This window comes from Protobothrops mucrosquamatus, unplaced genomic scaffold, assembly GCF_001527695.2.
Source record: "Protobothrops mucrosquamatus isolate PMUCROS unplaced genomic scaffold, P.Mucros_1.0 scaffold3418, whole genome shotgun sequence".
Taxonomy (NCBI): Eukaryota; Metazoa; Chordata; class Lepidosauria; order Squamata; family Viperidae; genus Protobothrops; species Protobothrops mucrosquamatus.
In genome coordinates, this window is record NW_015389399.1 from 168605 (window position 1) to 186585 (window position 17981).

At 53.0% G+C, this 17981-nt stretch overlaps 1 protein-coding gene across 1 annotated transcript in view; it reads left to right on the top strand.

The window, feature by feature from the left end:
* Positions 1-16282, top strand: part of TIMM44 (translocase of inner mitochondrial membrane 44) — a 24568-nt gene extending 8286 nt beyond the window's left edge. The window contains exons 4-13 of the mRNA XM_029286355.1: positions 419-499; positions 1638-1787; positions 5152-5291; positions 7137-7222; positions 8415-8507; positions 10121-10245; positions 13380-13430; positions 14567-14656; positions 15108-15218; positions 16163-16282. Of these exons, the coding sequence (XP_029142188.1) occupies positions 419-499; positions 1638-1787; positions 5152-5291; positions 7137-7222; positions 8415-8507; positions 10121-10245; positions 13380-13430; positions 14567-14656; positions 15108-15218; positions 16163-16282 (1047 nt within the window). The remainder of the gene's footprint in view (positions 1-418; positions 500-1637; positions 1788-5151; positions 5292-7136; positions 7223-8414; positions 8508-10120; positions 10246-13379; positions 13431-14566; positions 14657-15107; positions 15219-16162) is intronic.
* The last annotated feature ends 1699 nt before the right edge of the window (positions 16283-17981 follow it).

Genomic DNA, 17981 nt, shown 5'->3' on the forward strand with positions numbered 1-17981 from the left:
GGGGGGGGGGGGGACACATGATGGCAGTGTTCCAGTATCTGAGGGGCTGCCCCAAAGAAGAGGGAGTCAAGCTGTTCTCCAAAGCGCCTGAAGGCAGGACAAGAAGCAACGGGTGGAAACTAATCAAGGAGAGAAGCAACCTAGAACTAAGGAGAAACTTCCTGACAGTGAGAACAATTAACCAGAGGAACTACCTGCCTCCAGAAGCGGTGAATGCTCCAACACTGGAGGTTTTTAAGAAGAGACTGGACAGCCATTTGTCCGAAATGGTCTAGGGTTTCCTGCCTGAGCGGGAGGTTGGACTAGAAGACCTCCAAGGTCCCTTCCATCTCTGTTGTTATTATTATTATTATTACTATTATTACTAATATTATTAACGTCTCCACCTGGGATGCCAACTTCTACTTCCTTCTTGCAGAAAACCATCGAGTCTGAAACCGTCAGGACTTCGGAAGTGCTGAAAAAGAAGCTGGGAGAAATCAGTGGCACCGTCAAAGAGGTGAGAACCAGAGAGGCGTCTCCTTCCGGCCCTTCGGGTCACCTTTCTCCAGCGGCCAGGAATGCTGTCCGGAGCCCCCACCTGGCCAGACGCTCTCTGGAGGCCGAGAGTGAAGGGTGTCCAGCCTGATTCCTCCGAGGGTCAACCTCCTTCCTTTTAGGGTTAACATTTTTTTTATTCGTTTATCAGAATCTAAAAGAAAATGAAAATAACAGGGAAACGAAGGGAAGGGAAAGGGGAAAAGAAGAAAGTATGGGGTAGGGAGGGGAAAAATAAATTTAAAAAATGCATTGCCTTCCGACTTTTGTTTCGCACAGTAGAAGTTCATAACGTTTCGGCCTCAACTTTTTACTTTTACACAAAGATAGGTGCTAGCCATTTCTATAACAACCAACCTGTTGGATCCGCACAACCGAAATCAAAGTTTCATACATATTTTTTCACCACAAGGACAAAATCCAGAAGCAATTTCCAAAGGGAAACAAGATTAGAGATGGGTTTTTTTTCTTAGAATAAAGCAATTGATTTAACCATCTCTACTTCTCTTGTTAGAAGAATGACATGATAGCAGCAACAAAATTTCATTTTTAATCTGTGCCAGTGTGCCCACTTCTATCTGTCTGTCTGTCTGTTTGTCTGTCTGTCTGTCTGTCTCTATCATCTATCTATCTATCTATCTATCTATCTATCTATCTATCTATCTATCTATCTATCTATCTATCTATCTATCTATCTATCTATCTATCATCTATCTATCTATCCTTCTCTATCTATCTACCTACCTACTGTCTGTCTGTCTGTCTTCCAATATTTGAGGGGCTGCCATAAAGAGGAGGGGGTCAAATTATTCTCCAAAGCACCTGAAGGCAGGACAAGAAGCAACGGATGGAAACTCATCAAGGAGGGAAGCAACCTGGAATTAAGGAGAAACTTCCTAACAATGAGGACAATTAACCAGTGGAACAGCCTGCCTCCAGAAGTTGTGGGGGTGCTCCATCCCCGGAGGCTTTCAAGATGAGACTGGGCAGGCGTTTGTCTAAAATGGCGTAGGGTTTCCTGCTGGAGCAGGGGGTTGGACTAGAAGACCTCCAAGGTGCCTGTTATTCTGATATTCTTCCTTTTGTTTCTCTGGTCGCAGAGCATAGATGAAGTCAGCAAGAGCGAGATCGGCCGGAAGATCAAGGAAGGCATGGAGGAAGCGGCCAAAACAGCAAAGCATTCTGCAGAAACAGTCTCCAAGGGAGGAGAAAAGCTGGGCCGGACGGCAGCATTCAAGGCCATTTCTCAGGCAAGTCGTCTTCGGTCTGGGTCCATCCTGGCCAGGACAGGCCCAGCTCCTCTGTGGAGGGCAGGAGAGTTGCCTGAGGCTGGGGTCCTCCTTCTCGGACTTTTTGGGTGATTTTGCTTTTCTTGGGTCGCAGCAGCTCTCCAGGGACCGAGCGTGGGTCTCCCCAGAGCTGACTGGAGAGGTCAGACTGAGGGTTGACCTGCAGCTTCTCAGCTCCTCTCCAAACACGCGTGAAGGGTCCAGGGCCCATCCGAAGTCATTTTTTTTGGCCATCCCAAAGGTGCTCTTTTTTTCAGGAGGCCACTGGACTTTCTTGTTTTTCTTTGAAGACGTTTCTCTTTTCATCCCAGAAGCTTCTTCCGCTCTGACTGGATGGTGGGGAAGAGAAGGATTTATACTCCTTGCAGACTGCTGGTCATTTGCCTTCTTTGAGAGAGTCCTTGAGGCCACTTGGAGGTTTCTCTGTGTCCTCATAGGAATTTCTTATTATTCTTTGAAGACGTTTCCCTTCTCATCCAGAAGCTTCTTCAGCTCTGACTGGATGGTAGAGAAAGGGAAGGATTTACACTCCTTGCAGACCGCTGGTCATTTGCCTCCTTTTAGAGAGTCGTTGAGGCCGCTTGGAGGTTTATCTCTGTGTCCTCAGGGTCAGCTGAGGGGTGCAAATGGGTGTGGAGCCTCCTTGGAACTGCTTGAAGGACCGTGTTGTAGACTGGAGGTAGATGATGTGGTCAGCGGTTCCCAGAAGTCTCCACACCCATTTGCACCACTCAGGTGACGCTGAGGACACAGAGAAACCTCCAAGCGGCCTCAACGACTCTAAAAGAAGGCAAATGACCAGCGGTCTGCAAGGAATATAGAAATCCTTCCATTCCCCCACCATCCGGTCAGAGCTGAAGAAGCTTCTGGGATGAGAAGCGAAACGTCTCCAAAGGAGAAATCAGAAAGTCCACTTGCTTCCTGAAAAGAAAAAAAAAAAAAAGCACCATTGGGACAACCGTGACCTGGAGGACGGAGAACCTCCGCAGACATTTTTTGGCCGTCAGCGCCGAGGATCTGCTCCCTTTGCAGAGGTCTAGTGAGGAGGTCCTGCAGATGGTCGCGGCTGGACTACTGCAGTGCACTCTCACATGGAGCTGCCCTTGAACACGACCTGAAAGCTACAGCTGGCTCAGCATGCAACAGTGTGAGCAGTAACATGCGCCTCTTGTGCGCACACGTCAGAGTGCGCACAGTCTTATTGCCCGAGATAACCCAGGCGTAAACACAGTAAACAGTGGTCTATAGCAGTGGTGGCGAACCTATGGGCACGCGTGCCAGAGGCGGCACGCGCAGCCCTCTCTGTGGGCACGCGCCATCGCCCCAGCACACGTGGTCTCTAAAGGTTCGCCATCACTGGCCTAAGGCCAGCCAGCCTGGAGCCGCCATTGGGGAGCCCACCACCCCACCCGCCAGAGACCCCCTGGATCTCCCCCAACTCTGCCCGGCTCCCACAGGTGTTCCTCCCCATAAGCAACATCAAGGTGGCCACGCCCACCCCGGCCATGCCCACCCAGTCTGCCATGACTACTGCAGCCACACCCATCCAGTAGCCACCCCCACCCAGTCTGCCACGCCCACTGTGGCTGCACCCGCCGAGTGGGACACACCCACCCAGCACCCGGCGATAGATAAGTAGGTTTGGGGTTGCAGTTTGGGCACTTGGTCTCCAAAAGGTTTGCCATCACTGGTCTATAGTAAATGGTGGTTTATCTTACACTATCTACAACAGACATGTCAAACACAAGGCCCGGGGGCCTGATGCGGCCCGCAAAGTGGTTTCATGCGGCCCGCGAAGCCATCCTGGAAACAGTGAGGGAACGGCCCCCGCTGTCTTGGCCCTGGCCCAAGCCACCCAGGAGCCCATGTACAATTTGGTGGTGGCCATCTATGCGGAAACGCATTCAGTGTTAGCTCCACAAGGACGTCTAGAAACAGCGAGGACCCAGCCCCTGCCACGTTGGCCCCGCCCCCTGGGTGCATGCTGGGGAGGTGACACCTTTGTGAGGAATGAAGAAATGGACCATGCCTTGGCGCTTGCCCCGGTCCCACCCCCTTCTGCCAGAGACCCTCAGATCTGTCCCACTCCTGCCCAGGCCCTCCACAGGCACCCTTGACACGAACGATGTAGAACCCAGTAGGCCACACCCACTCCATCCACCCAGCCCCCCAAGGGCAACCGCAATGCTGATACAGCCTTCAATGAAATTGAGTTTGACACCCCTGATCTACAATATCATACACCAGGAACAATATACATACATGTTCTAATACAGCAGGATCCAACACACCACAGTTACAGCAGGAAACGGAAGAGAGAGACAACACATCAGCGGAGCCTTCTTTTTATACAAAGGCTCTTAAAGAGACACAGAGCCTGCTGAGTCATTCCTATCGTTACATCTTACATTAGTTAGCTATTAAATCAATACCTTGATAGCACATATCATGACATGAATGGCATTCATTGCCAGTCAGCTTCCGGGTGCAATTCAGGGTGCCAGTCATTGTCTGTATAGTACAGTGATGGCGAATCTTTTAGACACCGAGTGCCCAAAAACTGCCCCACCCACTCCATCCCCGCCCCACCTGCCCACAGGGCCACCTACCATCTCCAGGGCCCGTCGCAGCAGATCGCCCAGGCGGCCCTGCGGCACCAGGGCAGCCACACCCGCCACCCGTGCCCTGCAGCAGCATCTGTGTGCGACGGGGCGCGAGGGTGGAGTCTTGTCCCTGCTGCCTGGACGGCATGTCCTTGGCTGCGCTGCGCGGATCGCGCCCAGGGGCGACTCTCCTCCAGGGGGGCTGCTGGTGAGGAAGGGGCCCCAGGGGGAGGCAGGGCAGGGGCAATGGTGCGCGTGCCCACAGAGAGGTCTCCGAATGGCGCCTCTGTCACACGTGCCATAGGTTCGCCACTACTGGTATAGTACTTCATGCTCGGTTGTTGGTTTTTTTAAAAAAAAGGAATTCTCCTTTTGTTCTCAGCTGTGAGTGACGGTCTTTTGTCTTTCCCTGAATCGGTCCCGGGACTTCCTCTCCCCCTTTCCTTCGTTCTGGAATGTTGGGAACCCGGCAGCCGGGCAGGGAGGGGGGGGTCAAGAAGGGAACTAGCCTTGAGTCCTTACGTAGCCGCAAGAGACCTAAGCCTGACGCTCTCTTGCTTCCGTGCAACCTTATCTGGGTGATTCCCAAAGGAAGGCTGAGCAGTCTGGGGAGAGTCTGGTAATACAGGCAGAAGGCAATACAGTTGCGTGGGCTCGGCCCATTCACGAGCGCCTCCGCTTGCTTGCGCCTGGTACGTGTGTGACGGCGCTTCCCTTCCCAGGGCATGGAGACCGTCCGGAAGGAGATTGACGACAGCGTGCTGGGCCAGATGGGGCCTTACCGGCGTCCCGAGAGACTCCGGAAAAGGACAGAATCTGCCGGCGAAAGGATGAAGGACGAGCGGATATTCGAAGCCAACGAGTGAGTGTCCGAACTGGGGCCGGCCTTGCCAGAGGCTGCGGGAGTGGGCAGCTGGCTGTGGGGGGTGTGTGATGGGGGTAGGGAGGGAACCTTGGCCAGGAGACGCCTGTTTTACCCAGTGCTGCAGTTGAAGCCCCAGGAGAGGCAGACTGTCTGGCTTGCAGCTGGGAGAGAGAATCTTAAAATGACTCATAGAAGGGCAGAGGGCTTGTTCACTCTTGGAAGGCTCCCCCCCCCCCGGTTTAGTCCCCGGGCATCTCCAAATGGGGGTGGGAAAGCCCTGGGACATCTGCCTTGCTGTCCCTGAGGCTGTGTGGATGGTTCAGTAGAAGAGTGGAGTGGAGTCTAGAATAGAATAGCAACAGGAATAGAATAAAACCAGGAATAGAATAGAATAGAATAGAATAGAATTGGAAGGGACCTTGGAGGTCATCTAGTCCAACCCCCTGCTCAGGCAGGTAACCCTAGACCATTTTGGACAAATGGCTGTCCGGTCTCTTCTTAAAAACTTCCAGTGTTGGAGCATTCACCGCTTCTGGAGGCAGGTTGTTCCACTGATTAATTGTTCTAACTGTCAGGAAGTTTCTCCTTAGTTCCAGGTTGCTTCTCTCCTTGGTTAGTTTCCACCCGTTGCTTCTTGTCCTGCCTTCAGGTGCTTTGGAGAATAGCTTGACTCCCTCTTCTTTATGGCAACCCCTGAGATACTGGAAGGCTGCTCAGAATAGAATAGAATAGAATAGAATAGAATAGAATAGAATAGAATAGAAGAGTAGAGTAGAGTAGAGTAGAGTAGAGTAGAGTAGAGTAGAGTAGAGTAGAGTAGAGTAGAGTAGTGTAGTGTAGTGTAGTGTAGTGTAGTGTAATATAGAATATAGAATAGAATTAGAGCAGAATAGAATAGAATAGAATAGACAGAGTTGGAAGGGACCCCGGGAGGTCATCTAGTCCAGGGCTTTTCAACCAGTGGTACGGGTACCACCTGTGGTACATTGGCACCTGGCAGGTGGTACGCGACCATCCTAGGAAAGTGGTAGCGGGGAAGGGGAATGAGCTGAACCGGTGGCAGCACCGCACAAGCCTGAGCGAGAGACGGCTGGAGCTGCAGGGCTGTCAGGGCTCAGCGGAAGCCCCAGGATCAGAGCCAGGCTCCAGCTGGAGCTCGGCGCTGATCCTGGCGCGTCTGCTGAGCCCAGAAGAAGCGCCGATCAGCTGGAATGTTGCAGCCTCTCCAGGGTCTTGTGATTTACATTCAGATGCTTGGCAACGGATTCCTATTTATGACGGTCCCAGTGTCCCAGGGTCATGTGAAGGGACCAAAACCTGCTGCAACCACCCAGCAGACGGGGGGGGGGAATAAAAACTAAACACCCCCCACCCCACCCCCGCTGCCAATCCTCAACAGAAATGCTCACAACAATGAAAACCTCGGACAGGAGGAAGAGCGCTGCTGGGTGGGCAGGCGGGTGTCTTGCTCGGCTGTGGCTTGGGGGGCACTTTTTTCAGTGCCATTGTAACTTCGAACAGTCACTAAGCGAACTGTTGTAAGTCGAGGGCTACCTGTACTTTATCACTTTTTTCCTTTTTTTTTGGTCATCAAGTTTTTGACCCCTTGCTAGGCGACTGGTGGTACTCGGATGTTGCCATATCCTAAAAGTGGTACAATGGGTGAAAAGGTTGAAAAGCCCTGATCTAATTCAACCCCCCCAACCCCATTCACCATGGGGGTTTCTTCCATTGGACCCGAAAAGAACTCCCCTCCACGCTGTCTGGAGAATTGGCAATGGGGACAGGTAGGGGGGAGTTTTTCGGCCCCCTTCCCTAACGGCGCCTCTCCTCCCCCTCCAGGCAAGCGATGGGCATGGTCCTGCACAAAGACTCCAAGTGGTACCAGCAGTGGAAGGAGTTCAAGGACAAGAACGTGGTCTTCAACCGTACGTACTATGGGACTGCGGTGGGTCACGTGGTTCGGGTACCGGGCTAGCAGTCGGTAGGCTCAAGAGCCGGTTGCTGCCGTGGGACGGGGTGAGCTCCCATCCCTCGCTCCAGCTCCAGTCAACTCAGCAGTTTGAAGGCAGGTGACCGCGAGTAGATAAATGGGTACCACTTCACTGGGCAGCTTGACGGGGACATGAAAGGAGCCCCCAACTGGGCATCTCCTGGGCAACGGTGATGTCACCGGCTACTCCTTTCGCCCACGGAAGCCCTTTGGTGCTTCCCACATGGAAGAATAGTACAAGAAGTACTGTAGGGTCCCTCCCCTCCCCGTCCCTCCCTCTCCATCACCCAGAGTCTCTTGGAAACAAGAGGGGTGGCAAATAAATAGAATAGAATAGAAAATATAGAATCGAATAGAAAATAGAGAATAGAATAGAGAATAGAATAGAGAATATAGAAGAGAAGAATAGAATAATAATAGAATATAGATTAGAGAATAGGATAGGATAGGATAGGATAGAATAGAAAAGAGAATAGAATAGAGAATAGAATAGAGAATAGAAAAGAATAGAAAAGAGAATAGAATAGAGAATAGAATAGATAATAGAATAATAATAGAATATAGATTAGAGAATAGGATAGGAAGAATAGAATAGAATAGAGAATAGAATATAAAATTTAGAATACAATAGAATAGAATGGGATGGAATGGAATGGAATGGGAAATAGAACAGAACAGAACAGGAAAGAACAGAATAGGAAAGAACAGAACAGAACAGAATAGAGCTGGAAGGGACCTTGGAGGTCTTCTAGTCCAGTCCCTGCTCAAGCAGGAGACCGTCTACCATTTCAGACAAGTGGTTGTCCAGCCCACAACTTCTGGTGGCAGGCTGTTCCACTGGTTGATTGTCCTCCTCCCTGTCAGGAAGTTTCTCCTTAATTCCAGGTTGCTTCTCTCCTTGGTCAGTTTCCAACCGTCGTTTCTCGTCCTGCCCTCGGGTGCTTTGGAGAATAGCTTGACCCCCCCCCCCTCCTCTTCTTTGGGGCAGCCCCTCAGATCCTGCAAGGCATTTGTAAAGACTCTGGGAAACAAGGGCTCCCGTTGTCAACGCGGCCCTCTCCTGGTTTCCCAGGGCAGGGTGGGTGTCCCTAGTCCTCCTTCCCAGGTCTCCCCTTTAATTTCCGCAGGCTTCTTCGAAATGAAGATGAAGTACGACGAGAGTGACAACGCCCTCATCCGTGCCTCCCGCGTCATGACGGACAAAGTGACCGACTTCATAGGTCTGTCTCCTTTCTCCCCCCCCTCCCCTCTGCTAGGCAAGGGGCGTTTCTGACCGGGCAGAAGCTCGAATCCAGGACCTTGCGGGGCGAAAAAAACGTCTTCCCTGTAACAAATGGCAAGATTTCTGCAAACCGCTTAGAGAGGGCTGTAAAAGCCACTATGAAGCGGTCGCTCTGCAGGCAGTCCTCGACTTAACAACAGTTCACTTAGTGACCGAAGTTACAACGGCACTGAAAAAAAAAGTGACTTACGGTCATTTTTCACACTTTTGGCCGTTGCAGCGTCGCCCGTGGTCACGTGATTTACGTTCGGACGCTTGACAGCTGACTCACATTTATGACGGTGGCAGCGTCCTCTGGGGGGGTGTCACGTGATCCCCCCCCCTTTTTTTTTGCTGCCTTCTGACAAGCAAAGTCAAAGGGGGAAGCGAGAGTCACTTAAACAACCGGGTTACTAATTGAACCACTGCAGAGGGTTCACTTAACAAACGAGGCAAGGAAAGTCGTGACGTGGGGCAAAACTCACTTAACAAATTTCTCACTTAGCAACATAAATTTTGGGCCCCACTGCCGTCGTAAGTCGAGGACAACCCAAGCGCTGTTGCTATTACGGCAGCACCGGGACAGTCGGTGTGTCCGTTTTTCGCGCTAAACGACCGTGGCAGCGTCCCTGCGGTCACGTGAGCGAAATTTGGACACTGGGCGAGGGGCTCATACTCCTGACGGTCGCCGTGTCCTGGGGTCAAGCGATCTCCTTTTGCGACCTTCTGACTATCAAAGCTGCACTCGCCCCAGCAGTTTGGCGAGGGGCATTTAATTTCACAAGAGTCACAACACAACAGGGGCTCTACAAGATAAAGAATCTGGGTTGGGGTTGATAGATTGGTTGATTCAGCCCAGAGGGAAGAGCGCTCGTTCTGAACTGTGGCCGCTTTAAGATCTGTGGACTTCAACTCCCAGAATTCCCCAGCCAGCATGAGGGAACCCTGGCCCTTTTATGACCTGTGGACTTCAACTCCCAGAATTCCTCAGCCACCATGGGGGAACCATGGCCCTTTTATCACTTGTGGACTTCCACTCCCAGAATTCCTCAGCTGCATGGGGAATGGTCCTTTTATGACTGATGGACTTCCACTCCCAGAATTCCCCAGCCAGCATGGGGGAACCATGGCCCTTTTATCACTTGTGGACTTCCACTCCCAGAATTCCTCAGTCAGCATGGAGGAACTCTGGCCCTTTTATCACTTGTGGACTTCCCCTCCCAGAATTCCTCAGCCAGCATAGGGGAACCATGGCCCTTTTATCACTTGTGGACTTCCACTCCCAGAATTCTGGGAATTGAAGTCCACGAGTCTTAAAGGGGCCACAGTTGAGAAAGCCCGGTGAAGACAGTGCTGGGGGTCTCGGTGCTCCCTCCTGCCCCCCAAGAGGGGGACTCCCGCCCCTTCTCCCCCTCGGTTGAGCCGCGCTCTCCCTGCAGGACTGGGGGGGGCGAAGAGAGGGAAGGAAGTACTGCCTTGGGGAACGACATCGAGCCTGGGGGGGGGGTTGTCCCCTCTCTCCTGAAGGGGTCAGGAGATCCTGGTAAGCCCCCTCTTCTCTCCCCCTGGCAGGGGGTCTCTTCTCCAAGACGGAGATGTCCGAAGTCCTCACGGAGATCCTGCGGGTCGATCCCACCTTCGACAAGGACCAGTTCCTCAAGCAGTGCCAGGCCGACATCATCCCCAACATTCTCGAGGTACCGGGGGGGGCTGGGGGGTGTGGGAGAGGGAGGGGGGCCCCTGGGTTCCCCAGGCCTCCATCAGAAGCCTGGGGAACCGTCTTTCGAACCCTGGACCTTTCCTCGACTTTACGACGATGCATTTAGCGTCTTTCGAACCCTGGACCTTTCCTCGACTTTACGACGGTGCATTTAGCGACCAAAAATTACAACAGCCCCGAAAAAAGTGACTTACGACCAGTTTTCACACTTAACCGACCGTTACGGCCTCCCCGGTCCAAATTCAGACGCTCAGCAAGCGGTTCGTATTTATGACGGCTGCCGTGTCCCCCGGGGTGTGTGTGTGTGTGTGTGTGCCACGTGATTCCCCCTTTGCGACCTCTGACAAGCAAAATGTGGTTTGTGTGTGTGTGTGTGTGGTAGCCGGATTCACTTAACGACGGGGTTGCTAACTTAACCGCGGCAGGGGTCCACTTAACGACCGCGGCAGGGGAAAGAGGGCCAAACTCGCTGAACAAACGTCTCGGCCGCCGACGGGTGCGGTCGTAACCTCGAGGACGGCCTTGGAAAGTGGCGGCAGAGAAGGCAGATTCTCGTAGCCGACGGGCGTGGGACCTGGCAGCCTCGCCTGTCGAAAGGGCTGACTGGAAGGTCTGACTACCACGGTCGTAAGTGTGAGGAGCTGGTCGCAAGTCCCTTTTTTCAGTGCTTGTGTAACTTTGACGGATCGCTAAACGGAGGGGCTGTAAAAGTCGAGGACTCCCTGTAGGAGGGAATGAGGGGAGGGCGTTTGAGCCAAGCCGCTGTTGGCACCTGGGGGGCTCTTTCCTTTCTGGGGGGGGGAGTGGAGACAGGGGGGGGGTCTTCCCCAGAGGCCCCAGTTTGTTTGTTTGTTTGTTTGTTTATTTATTTATTTATTTATTTATTTATTTATTAAACTTCTACCCCGCCCTTCTCCCAGCGGACTCAGGGCGGCTTACAGCCATCTAAAAACAGGTACAAATACAAAATACTAAATTTAAAATGTAATTAAAATAGAATATTAAATTATTGGCCTTTTCTTTTTAAAATTATTTTAAAACCAAATTAAGATAACCCTTAGGCCAGTCCTGCAAGCTGGAATAACCAAGTCTTAAGGGCGCGGCGGAAGGAGGGGAGATCCGGAATCACCCGGATCTCTGGGGGCAGTTCATTCCAGAGGGTGGGAGCTCCCACAGAGAAGGCCCTCCCCCTGGGGGTCGCCAGCCGGCACTGTCTGGCTGACGGCACCCTGAGGAGACCCTCTCTGTGGGAGCGTACCGGCCGATGGGAGGTAATCTGTGGCAGAAGGCGGTCTCGGAGGTAACCAGGTCCAATGCCATGGAGCGCTTTAAAGATGATGATCAACACCTTGAAGCGCACTCGGAAGGCCACAGGCAGCCAGTGCAGCTCGCGCAACAGCGGCGTTACATGGGAGCGACGAGTCACTCCCATCACCGCCCGCGCGGCTGCATTCTGGACTAACTGGAGCCTCCGAATGCTCCTCAAGGGGAGCCCCATGTAGAGAGCATTGCAGTAGTCCAGGCGGGAGGTGACAAGAGCATGGGTGACTGTGCGCAAGGCATCCCGGTCCAGAAAAGGCCGCAACTGGTAAACCAGGCGTACCCGGTAAAACGCCCCCCTGGCCACGGCCGTCAATTGATCTTCTAGTGTCAGCCGTGGGTCCAGGAGGACCCCCAAATTGCGTACACTCTCCGAGGGGGCCAAAGTTTTGCCCCCTATAGTCAGCGACGGAGTCAGCTGACCATACCTGGGAGCCGGCAACCACAGCCACTCAGTCTTGGAAGGGTTGAGCCTGAGTCTGTTTCTCCCCATCCAGACCCGTACGGCCTCCAGGCACCGGGCCATCACGTCAAGGGCATCATTGGGGTGGCCTGGGGTGGAAATGTACAGCTGAGTATCATCAGCGTACTGGTGGAAATCCAGTTGTCATAAAACGGACTACCTATAGTGCAGTGTTTCTCAACCTTGACCGTTTTAAGGCCTGTGGACTTCAACTCCCAGAATTCCACAGCCAGCAATGCTGGCTGTGGAATTCTGGGAGTTGAAGTCCACAGGCCTTAAAATGGTCAAGGTTGAGAAACACTGCTATAGTGCTTTATAAGGCCTTAGGAAGGCCACACCTGGAGTACCTGCACCCAGTTTTGGTCACCACATTACAAAAAAGATGTCGAGACTTTGGAAAAAGTGCAGAGAAGAGCAACTAAGAGGATCCAAGGAGACTGGAGACGAAAACCTACGAAGAACAGCTGCAGGACTTGGGTTTGGCCAGTCTAGAGAAAAGAAGAAATAGGGGGGACATGATAGCAGTTATTCCAGTATCTGAGGGGCTGCCCCAAAGAAGAGGGGGGGTCAACTTATTCTCCAAAGCACCAGAGGGAGGTCCTGTTCTCGAGCAGGAAACCCTATAACATTTCAGACAAGTGGCTGTCCAGTCTCTTGTTAAAAACCCTCCAGGGATGGGGGACCCACAACTTCTGGTGGCAAGCTGTTCCACTGGTTAATTGTCCTCACTGTCAGGAAGTTTCTCCTGAATTCCAGGTTGCTTCTCTCTCTGGTCAGTTTCCAACCTTTGTTTCTCGTCCTGCCCTCGGGTGCTTTGGAGAATGACAAGACCCCCTCCTCTTCCTTGTGGCAGCCCCTCAAATACTGGAACGCTGCTATCACGTCCCCCCTATTTCTTCTTTTCTCTAGACCGGCCAAACCTAAGTCTTTGCAACCGTTCTTCGTATGTTTTAGTCTCCAGTCTCCTTGGATCCTCTTAGTTGCTCTTCTCTGCACTTTTTCCAAAGTCTCAACGTCTTTTTTGCAATGGGGTGACCAAGCCTGGATGCAGGTACTCCAGGTGTGGCCTTCCTAAAGGTTTATAAGGCGGGACCAAGACTTTGCGTGAAGAATTCACGTCTCCCAGGGCTGCAGCCTCCCCATCCGGTTTCCGTTTCCGGTGCAACAGGAGCAGCCTGTGTTAAATCCCAGGGCGACTAACCATCTTAGTTGAACCCTCTCCCGTGCCAGCTTTGTCCTCCCCTCTTGCCCCTGGCGCCCTCCCCCCCACCCACTGCCATTCCCCCCCCCAATCCATGCCTGACAAGCCTCTCCTGTCCCCCCCCCAGGCTATGATCTCCGGAGAGCTGGACATACTCAAGGACTGGTGCTACGAAGCGGTGAGTCTCGGCTAGGGACAGCCAGGGTATTTGGGGCAGGGCGGGGTGGGGGGGGGTGCTGGTGAAGGGGAGGGTTGGAAGAAGGGCTTCCCCCGGCAGAGGAGAAACGCCCAGCAACACCCCTCCCAGCCCTTTGACCTTTGGAGGATTCCCTCTGCGGTGACCTCTCAGCCTCTCCCTCCTGGGCCAGAGAAAAGCCAGGTGGGGTTGGGGGGGGGGATCGAAGTAAGGCTGGGTCATTGTTCCCCCCTCCCCCGCAGTGGTCATTAAGCAAATTGCCGGTCGTAAGTCGGGGACTGCCTGTACAAAGAAGTTGCCTCTTCTACAGGATTGAGAGAGGGAGGGGGAGAGAGAGATGGAGAGATGGAGATATAATTGGATGGATGGATGGATAGATAGAAAGAAATTGGATGGATGGATGGATGGATGGATGGATGGATAGATAGATAGATAGATAGATAGATAGATAGATAGATAGATAGATAGATAGATAGATAGATAGATGATGGATGGATGGATGGATGGATGGATGGATGGATGGATGGATGGATAGATAGATAGAGATGGATGATAATTGGATGGATGGATAGATAGATAGATGATAATTGGATGGATGGATGGATAGATAGATGATAATTGGATGGATGGATAGATAGATGATAATTGGATGGATGGATGGATGGATAGATAGATAGATAGATAGATGGTAATTGGATGGATGGATGGATGGATAGATAGATAGATAGATAGATAGATAGATAGTAATTGGATGGATGGATGGATGGATGGATGGATAGATAGATGATAATTGGATGGATGGAGATATAGATTAGATAGAAAGACAACAGGATTCCTGGTGCTTTGGTTAATTTAACCAATGGCAATGAGGGCCGTGATGAATTTTGTTTTAGGCAGATTTGGGGTGCCTGGTTCTAAACGGGCCTATGCAGTGCTGAGGACTGGACGCTTGATTTCCCTTGGGGGGGGAAGAAGAAGTGATCCTTGGGCTCAAGTCATCCCTCCTGCAGAGGTTTCCTTAGAGCTGCAGCCGAGACGGCCGGCCCCCCTCCTGTACTGCCCTCCTGTCTGGGGCAAAGAGGCCGGGCTCTTGAATGGGGCCCCTTCCTCTCTTTCAGACCTACAGCCAGCTGGCCCAGCCCATCCAGCAGGCCAGGGCCATGGGGCTCCAGTTCCACTCCAAAATCCTGGACGTGGACAACGTGGACGTGAGTAGCTCCTGCTAGGGGACCCCACCGCTAGTTTGGACTCCCGGCGGCTCCCCCGGCTCCCCGGCCCATTCCCCCCAGGGAGCGCCAGCAGAGGAGACAGCCCCCATCCCAAGCCCCCAACCCCCACCTCTTCCTTGGGGACCTCTCTGCCCGCCTGCCAGGCCTGATCCCCACCCTTTGGAGCAAATGCTCCAGGTTCCCACGGATGCCCACGTCCCCCGATGCCCGATAACATCCGTGGTCATTTTTGTCGGTTTCTGAGCCCCGAGCAAGAAAGCTGGGGGGGGAAGGGTGGGGCCGTCCCATTCGCTCGTGCTGGGGGCCCGAGCCAGGCTGGACATCCCTGTGCAACCTGGCTTATGGACTAGCAAGCTTCGTCACTTGGGCCGGGCCAGTCCCCCCGCCGCCGCCTGATGGACTAGCGCCTTGAAACGTTCCCCTCTTTCAGCTGGCGATGGGGAAGATGATGGAGCAGGGGCCGGTGTTGATCATCACCTTCCAGGCTCAGTTGGTGATGGTGCTGAAGAACCCGAAGGGAGAGGTCGTGGAAGGAGATCCGGTAAGGGGCCGTTCCCACCCACCCACCCACCCCGGGGGCTTCCTGCTCCGTTCAAATCGCCTTGGTTGAGAAGGAAGATAAAGACAGCCCACAATCAGTCAATCAAAGGAGGCTGGATTTAATGCTGAATTTTCCTTCCCCCCCCCCGCCGCTGGCTGAGGAATTCTGGGAGTTGAAGTCCACAAGTCGTAAAAGGGGCCAAGTTTGAAGACCCCTGGGGTAGACCCTCCAAGAGGGCTGCCCGGTCAGGAGCGCCCTTTAACCAGCTGTTTGGTTGGGGAAATTGCAGGGGGGGGGTCTTTTCCAACCAGGGTTGCCTTCTGCAGCCTGGCCCGTGCCTGTTGTGGCTCCGTCTTGTGAGCCCCTCTTATCGGAAGAAGAAGGCTACGAACATGAAGGAGAGGAGATGGCCAGGCCTCCCTCTCCAGGACCCTCCTCTTTGGCAAGGCCTCAGGTGTCTCCCAACGGAGAAGAGATTGACCAGGAGCCAGGTGGTTCTGAGATTGGCCAGGAGCCAGGTGTGTCGGATAGTGAGGAAGAGAAGTTGTGGCTGGATCCACGCCAGCGTAGGAGCGACAAGCGTGCGCAGCAGAAAAAGAGACGTGCCAGAGATTAAGCTGAGTCACTGGACCACACCCCACAGGCTATAAAAGGGTGGTGGTGGTGGCCATTTGGACCTCTGTGACGGACAAAAGCTGAATCTCTGGCAAAGTAGTGTGCTGTGGCTTTAAACTGTGTGTATTGTTTTTGTTTCTGGGTGTTTGGAGTAAAAGGTCTTGGCAGGCAGCTACGGAGCTGCTGCCAAGTTTCTTATCTGTGAAGTGGGTGTCTGGAGAAGTCTTTAAACCCTCGGCTGGCTGTTTGGGGGTGTGGGTCGGAACGGGGACAAAACAGTGCCAACCTTCACCCCCCCTAACCCTTCCTTCCTCTCCCCCCCCCTGCAGGAGAAGGTCTTGCGGATGCTGTACGTCTGGGCCCTCTGCCGGGACCCCGAAGAGCTGAACCCCTTCGCTGCCTGGCGGCTGTTGGATATCTCTACCTCAAGCACCGAGCAGATCCTATGAGCCGCCCACCCCCCCAGGAGGGGGGAGGAAGGACGGGGGGGGGGCGGGGAGAGGGACTCGGCAGCGGTCCTGCAGAGCGTCCCCCCCCCGCTCTGCGCAGAGTCCAGCACGATGGACACCCCCACCCCTTTGGTTGCAGCGGGGCTGGGCCGGGGGGCTGGCTCGGAAACAGATGCTGGGAGACCTTCCTGATGGACCCCCCCCTTCTCTTTTTTTTTTGTAATCTGGCCTTCAGACTTGGAAGTCTGCCGGCGGTCCGAGCACGGGGGAGCCCTCTGCCCCCCCCCCAGGACTTAACTTCTGGGTTGCACTTTGCCAAAGTGGGGCCCGCTCGGAAACTCGCTGCCCCCCTGAAGAAGCTTCTGGAACGGTCCTTGCAGCGGAGTCGAGAGGCTGAGCCGGACCCCGGGGCGGAGAGGGGGGGGGCGTTGTCTGCTCAGGCCCCCAGGGATCGGGGTGCCATGCATGCAGGAGAGCCCAATGGGGGGGAATGAGAGGGTCTCACGGCGTGGAAGAAGTCCGTTCGGATGTGGTCTTCCTTCCAGGAGCGATTTTTCTCACAAGTTTGGCAAGTCCAGGGGGAGAAATCTGGGGTCTTCGGCACCCCCTCCCCTCTTTCCGCAGCCCTGACCGGTCTTGGAATTGACTTAGCGCCCTGGAGGGGATGCCGGGGTGGGGCCCCCCCTCGTGTCCACAAGGGTCTTCTACCCCCCTCTGTAAATTAAAGAGAAAAAAAAATGCAGCCCACCCACCCCCTCCGTGTGCACGTGTCTGTCCAAGTTCGACGTAGCCGGGCCAGTTGTCAAGTTCAAGACTCCCAAGACCGAGTCCGCCCGGAGTCCGCAGCAAAATACAGCGAAGTCCTCGACTTAACGACCCACAACGGAGCCCAGAATTTACGTGGCGGCTAAGTGAGAAGGTTGTTAACTGCCCCATTTTTGCAACCTTCCCTGCCACGTTTGTTAAGTGAATGACGGCCGCTGATAAATTAGTCACACGGCTCTTCGGTTAATCTGGCTTTCCACCCCCCCCCCCCACGTGGGCTTCACTCATCAGAAGGCCGCCAAAGGGGATCACGGGACACACACACACACACACACACACACGAGACACACTCTGAACGTCATAAGTGTGAGTCAATGTGACCAGGGGGATGCAGCAAGGAAGAAAGGCGGCAAAGCAGCTGTGCTGGCTAGGGAATTCTGGGAGTTGAAATCCACAAGTCATAAAGGGGCCATAGTTCCCCACCCCTCATCCGTTTGTCTATCCATCTCCTTATCTGTCTACTTAGATCTGTCTGTCTCCTATATCCATCCATCTATAGCTATCTTTATCATCCGTCCATCCGTCTTATCTGCTTATATTTATCTCTCTATATCACATCTCTAATTTCTCTCTTGCTCTCCCTATCTGTCTGTCTATCTGTATCTATGTCTATATATGTATATGTATGTATATGTATGTATATGTATATGTATATCTATGTATATCTATGTATATATATGTATATGTATGTATGTATATATATCTATATGTATATGTATCTATGTATATGTATCTACCGGTACACATACATAACACACATATGATCTATCTGTCTCTCTGTCTATCTGTCTGTCTGTCTATCTATATCTACATACCTCTATCTATCTATCTATCTATCTATCTATCTATCTATCTATCTATCTATCTATCTATC